Source organism: Triticum dicoccoides, chromosome 3A (assembly GCF_002162155.2).
Source record: "Triticum dicoccoides isolate Atlit2015 ecotype Zavitan chromosome 3A, WEW_v2.0, whole genome shotgun sequence".
NCBI lineage: Eukaryota > Viridiplantae > Streptophyta > Magnoliopsida > Poales > Poaceae > Triticum > Triticum dicoccoides.
In genome coordinates this window covers 601,184,428-601,190,833 of record NC_041384.1, presented here as the reverse complement: position 1 = coordinate 601,190,833, position 6,406 = coordinate 601,184,428, and the positions used below count along the sequence as shown (strand labels likewise).

The 6,406-nt window shown below is 42.5% G+C and overlaps 1 protein-coding gene across 2 annotated transcripts; it reads left to right on the top strand.

The window, feature by feature from the left end:
• The first annotated feature begins 632 nt into the window (after window positions 1-632).
• LOC119269495 lies at window positions 633-3,158 on the top strand. 2 transcript variants are annotated; one of them, XM_037551340.1, is made up of 2 exons: window positions 633-1,939; window positions 2,842-3,158. In XM_037551340.1, exons 1-2 carry the CDS (start codon window positions 835-837, stop codon window positions 2,892-2,894), a joined length of 1,158 nt encoding a protein of 385 aa, XP_037407237.1. In that variant the 5' UTR covers window positions 633-834; the 3' UTR covers window positions 2,895-3,158. The 2 variants fall into 2 exon arrangements, with proteins under 2 accessions (XP_037407237.1, XP_037407238.1); XM_037551341.1 differs by lacking the exon at window positions 2,842-3,158 and adding an exon at window positions 2,441-2,815.
• The last annotated feature ends 3,248 nt before the right edge of the window (window positions 3,159-6,406 follow it).

Below are 6,406 nucleotides of genomic sequence, written 5' to 3'. Positions count from 1 at the left end.
GAGAAATATTTTCAGTGTGAATTGATTAGGTGGCATGTGTGATGAGTAAAGTATAAATACTATCTCCGTCCCATAATATAAGAGTGTTGACACAACACTAATGTTAAGAACGTTCTTATATTATGAGACGGAGAGAGTAGCATTTTTCATACATGTTCAGAGAAATAATTAGTGGGGTGAGGTGATGAGATAGCATGTCTAAGGTGACATGTGTGTATGATAGAGAATTGAAATCAGGAATATAGATATATGATTAATTGGTCGGATACTCCTCTACTTTCTACCCTCTAAAATAGTTAGTCAAAGTGAACCAATCCGTAGTTGAATGATTAGAGGAAATATGGTATCCCAGCCCATCAGGGTTTAAGTCCGGGTGCTCGCATCTATTCCTGGATTTATTTTAGCATTTACGGCGATGCGTATTCAGGGGAGGAGACGTTCCCATCAATGACGAGGTGTCTACGATGACTTCGTAAATTTCAAGATGATATGCCGGTTCGGTTTTTCAGAGATGCTTATAGAGATAAGATGTGCGCGTGTGCTTTTATAGAGGCGATTGTATGTGTGTGTATGATTGTATGTGCGTGTATATGAGCCTTTGCGATCGTACTGTGTTAAAAAAAAGTTAGTCAAACATTGCCCAATCCCCAAAGCAATCCCCTCGCTGCCCCCGGTCGCTCCCATGAGCACGCCTCGCCGTTGCCGCATCTCGCCGGCGGCGTAGACAACGCCATTCTCCCCGCCGACTAGTTGATCTGCCCCAGACTAGTCCTCCCAACCGACCAAATCACCCATCAAAAAAACACCGGGAGGAGTTGCGCTGCTAAGCCTACCATGAGCACGAGAGGGGAGATGTCTACCCCTGGCTGCCGCCGCACCTCCCCGCCGCCTGCCTCTCTGCCAGACGACGACGACATGCTTCGGGAGGTTCTCCTCCGCCTGCCCCCGCGGCCTTCCTCCCTGCCCCGGGCCTCCCTCGTCTGCAAGCGTTGGCGCAGCCTCGTCGCCGATCCCCAATTCCAGTGCCGCTTCCGCGACCACCACGGCAAGCCTCCTCTCCTTGGCTTCTTCCTCGATTCCCGTCCGTTTGTTCCGATTCTGGATCCACCAGACCGCATCCCCGAAGCTCGCTTCTCCATGCCTCCCCTCGAGAGCTACCGCATCATCGACTGTCGCGACGGGCTCGTCCTTTTCCTCGCCCACAGGATGATGCGCCGCTTGGTTTTATGGAACCCCGTCGCGCGCGAGCAGCGCCGGCTGATCTTCCCGCCGGAGCTGGACAACGCCCAGATGTTCTTCTTCAACGGGGCGGTGCGTCGCCCTGCCCGCCGCCAAGGATGGCATTTCCAGGTGGCCCTCATAGCCCGTGACACACTATGCACAAGAGTTTCGGTATGGCTTTACTCATCAGAGACCGGGGCATGGGGCAACATCAACTCACTGCAGCTGCAATCGATTCAGTCTATGCCACAGCCCAGCACTTTGATTGGGAATTCCTTTTGCTGGTTATTTACCGTGGGTCATGGCTGTGTCATACTTGAGTTTGATCTTGATAGGCAGAGCCTAGCTGTGACAGAGCTGCCACCACACACAGATATGGAAGCCGACTTTCACAAGTTATGGATTATGCCCTCCCAGGGTGGTGGGCTTGGCTTCATCCATCTCTCACAATTCCACGCTCAATTATGGAAGAGAGAGCCTGATTCTGATGGTTTTCCTGTATGGGTGCCCGACAGAGCTGTTGAATTCGGGGAACTTAGATCAACTTGCAAGGGCGACTTCCTCACTTTGGTTGGGTTTGACGAGGAGAGTAATGCAATCCTTGTGCTGACAGCTTCTGGTGTCTTCATGGTCTACCTCCAGTCAATGGAGTTCAAGAAACTTTCTGATCCAAAGTCCTTCTGTCACCATTATCCATTTGCATGTTTCTATCCTGCAGGTAACAGCAAGCCTTTATATAATTTATTACTTCGCGGTATTATAATATAAATTTATTTTCAGCAATTAGTTGCTCAAATGAATGTCATATCCTTGAGTGTTATGCTGATGATTGAAGTTCAAATCACATCAATTTTTTCTTTTGCCGCTTGATGGGTTCTTTAAAAGAAAATACTACTCAAGGCCACTGTTCTTTGGTTGTATGCATAAATTGTGTTTCAGATGTAGTCTTATCATCTTATGTGCCTATCTGAAGTATATATCTTTTCAGCATCGGAAGCATAACAGTTGGAAATCAATGAAATAGTTATTTGTCACTTGTGGAAGAGCCTTGCTGTGATTAGCTAGTTTAGATGTACAACTGGAAAACATCTAATAGGTCGAACCTATTATGTTTCTTGTCAGCTTTTGGTTTTGGCATGTCTTAATTTGCCCCGCTTGGTCTGACGAGGAATCAAGTTTACCAAAGATGATTTCTAGAAAGTATTTTTTTCTCTTGCAGGAATAATGTTATGGTAATATTCAGCACTGGACCGCAGTTCTCTTGACAATGTGACACATAACAGTTAAAATTGGAAGATAACTTAATGGAAGTTGAGACCCAAACAACCGAATATGCAACTCCATCGACACTTTTCGGAGCTTAAAGCTAGTTACACTCTTTCATTTGGAAGCTGAAACCAATTGAATAAATTTAAGTTCTTGTTTTGTTGAATATCTTCCTGAAGTGAGGAGTCCGTTTGCACTAGAGATTAAATAATTTTTTCATAGCTCAGTGTTATTTTTCTCAGATTACATAACTATGCACCTCTCAGTTCATCTAGATATCCCATTGTAGTTCGCTCTTCTATCGATGGCTTTCCATTGGAATTGTCATTTGTTCCTGACTTATTATGCTCGTAGGTACTGGCATTGTTGATGGACATGATGGAAATGAAGTCTTGAACAATATGTGAGATGGTTGTTTGGTGAGACATGCTAGTATGATGTGATGACTGAAAGGGTGACGTAACTTTATCTCCTAGACATGTCCATTACGACATCTATGCTATTTTACAATTTATTGCTGCATGGGCTTGGCTGATGATGTTTTCTTATGAAAGTATTAACTCCATTTGTAATTTGTAAGGCATCCGGTACTTTGCCTAAATAATCGAGAACTATATATACCGGAACATGAGTAATTCAGAATCCTAGTTAGTACAGTTCACGTTAGTACACACTGCTAAGTATCTCCAGTCAAGTCAGATGTTGCTTTTGTTTTATATGAAAGTCAATTTCTCAACTTGATCACTAGTAAATCAATAGTTTATATATTGTCGCATTGACTAGGTTCATAAATAAAAACATTTTCAGGTTATGTAATTTTTTAATTTTATATAATGATGTTATATACTCCCTCCGTCCGGAATTAACTATCGCTGAAATGAGTGAAACGCATCTAGATACACTCATTTCAGCGACAGTTAATTCCGGACAGAGGTTGTAGTTTGTGAACTTTCTACGGTAGCAAAAATGGTGGTCAAAGGCATAAAGCTCTGATCTGACTTCTAATGTCATGCAAAGGTTAAAATGTCATCCATTTTAGGCTGAAAGAATGCTACTATTTTATTAGCTGATAAAGTATCTGCTAATACTAGTTCTCTTGTGAGTAGTTCTACTTCAGTTTATAAGAAGTATACTATGCTTATAACTAAGCTGGATCTTTTTTCTTTCTGTTGTTTTGCTATTTATTTCCCCGACGATACTTGCATTATACTGCACATGCCGTGATATTCTAGACAGTTGCAGTATTTGCCAGTCGTGCATAAAAGCACTATGTTACTGATTGTATTGTTGTTTATATAAGGTATTGCTAAGTCGCGGGAATGGCTTATCGATGATCCATTCCCATCTGAAAATTGATCCGTTGTAGTGTGTACTCCCTCCGTCCAAAAATACTTGTCATCAAAATGGATAAAAAAGGTGTATCTAGAACTAAATACGTCTAAATACATCTCTTTTTATTCATTTTGATGACAAGTATTTCCGGACGGAGGGATTACTTATCAAGCGTGAAGTACGCCTGCAGGAACGAACTGTTTAACTTGTTAGTTCCCATTACTATTCCAGTGATGGGCATTTTCTCTGCCTAGCAACTACTCCCTCCGTTTCAAATTACTCGCCGCGGAAATGGATGTATTTAGAACTAAAATACATCTAGATACATTCATACGTGCGATAAGTAATTGAGAACGGAGGGAGTAGCAGTGATGGTCATTTTCAAATCTTTCTGTAAGGTGGTCTGGATTCCGTTGTAGACTGAATCCACATGGATGGCCTTATGTGAATGATCTGATCGTATCCCCAAGGGAAACCACACCTGCATCGTTCACTTTGTTCCTCTGCATCCTACTACTCCATACGGAGCTCAAAAGAAACACTCCAACAGCAACAGGTAGATGATTCCATATGGATCCTGGCGGTGGTCCTGGCCGTGTGCGCCTGCTTCTGGGGGCCGGTGGTGATGATGCATGGGCTGCTCATCCGCCGGGCAGCGTTTGAAGCCTTCCGCGAGCTCTACTACTACCTGCTCCGTGCAGTGGCGGAGCCAGAATTCAAGTATAGGGGGGGCCGAGTACATATATTGATCTAATTTTGTTGGTAATTACTCGTCACTGCTACTAAAATTGTCGATTGTCGTCACTGCTCGTCCCCCCTGGCTCCGTGCTCGGACCCGCCGTGATCGCGGTCATGTTCCGCCACCTTCCCTAGTGGCCGATCTGCCTCTTGGCTTTTATTTTCGGTGTGTGATTTGAGTCTGGTCGATGTAGTGGACTGCTGTTGATATGAATGCTTTGGTTATCTGTATGAGTTTTTGTAAGAGTGTCGATGGCTTTAGGACGAACACATACTTTTTCTTGGGCGTTAGCGTTAGGTAGAGATCATGCAGCATGAAAAGGTAACGATGCGACTTGCCATTTTGTTGAGCGGATCACTCAGTTCCTCCAAAACTGGTTACCTTATACTGTATCTGTTCATTTTTTTCCTAATAGTATGAGATTAAAACCATAAAACCTATAGGATTCTAGAAAGATTTTTTTTGGAGACAAACCAATACATATATTGTTCAAATATTCAATCTGTCTAGGGCACATTTAGATGTGCTCTAATTATTGCAAATTTAATTAACTCAATCAAACTAGAAAGAAAAAAAAGACTAGTAATAAAAATACTTGCACGAATCTTCACGTAAAATCAATGGCATAGAAAGTGGATGTGTAATACTTAGGGCACATCAAGATATGCTTTAGTAAGACTGTAATTAAAAGGAAAATTGTAGTCAAAGTTTTAAAAGTTTGACTCAAAGCGTTTCCAAAATGTTCTGTGTTTATGATACCAAGGGAGTAGTAGGGAGTGGAACACGGTCCACCTATCAATCGATATGAATAGGAAAACAAAACAGATTTTGATCCTAGGTTCTTGGAACGGGATTAATCCCTGACACATGTGACACAAAGCACGCCAACCCTAACGTTTTTATCATCTAGGGAGGAGCGCCGTTTCTATCCTAGCAATCACTGCAAATGTTGGGAAATTTACCAACTCGCAAGGGAATGGCCTGGAAAGGAGATGGAAGAAACCAGAGCCTAGATCAGTTAAGTTGAACGTGGGTGTGTCGTTTCATGTTGATGAAGGTGATGGAGCTACAGCAGCTGTTATTCGTGATCACAATGGGAAATTTCTTGCAGTGACATGCTCTTATATATCATATGCAGCAGATGCTAGTACTCCCTTCGTCCGGAAATACTTGTCCTAGAAATGAATAAAATGAATGTATCTATAACTAAAATAAGTCTAGATACAACCATTTATAGGACAAGTATTTCTGGACGGAAGGAGTACCTCAGGCAATGGCGATGCAAGATGGTTTGATGCTTGCTAACTCTCTTGGTTGCAATGTGATGGAAGCAGAATCTGACTCTGCAGAGGTAATCAATTTCTGTAACGGTGCAATGCAATGGTGGGACGAGGCGGCAGCTATCTACGCGGAATGTTTAGATTTAACTACCTTAATAGGTGAGGTTAAATTCGTGCACTGTAGAAGAGAAGCAAATAGTATGGCTCATGGGCTAGCAAAGCATACCTATCTTAGTAAAACTTTTTTGCTCGTGGTCTGATGATCCTCCAGTATGGATTATACCAGTTCTGGCAAATGATGTAATTGGTACTTGAGTTAATAAAGCTAGCCACGTTGGCCTTTTCCTAAAAAAAAGAGATGTCATCTGAAAAGAAAAAAAAACAAACCAAACAAACTGAAACTTGCCATCTGAAAAGATGTTGTCATGCTTGATAACTAAAGTTGCCATCTTCGCATCACTAAACTTGCCATAAAAAACGTTCGGAGTTGCCATGTGCTCGTGCCACACATGTGGCACTTATCAGGGTCTTAATCAAGTTACCAACTTTATTAACTGCTGGAATACAC

What these genes read in the sequence shown, in the direction of transcription:
- LOC119269495 (XM_037551340.1), top strand. Translation starts at nt 835, where the DNA reads ATGAGCACGAGAGGGGAGATGTCTACCCCTGGCTGCCGCCGCACCTCC. An exon ending in TGCATGTTTCTATCCTGCAG is followed by an intron (nt 1,940 to 2,841) that starts GTAACAGCAAGC and finishes TTATGCTCGTAG; the next exon opens with GTACTGGCATTGTTGATGGA.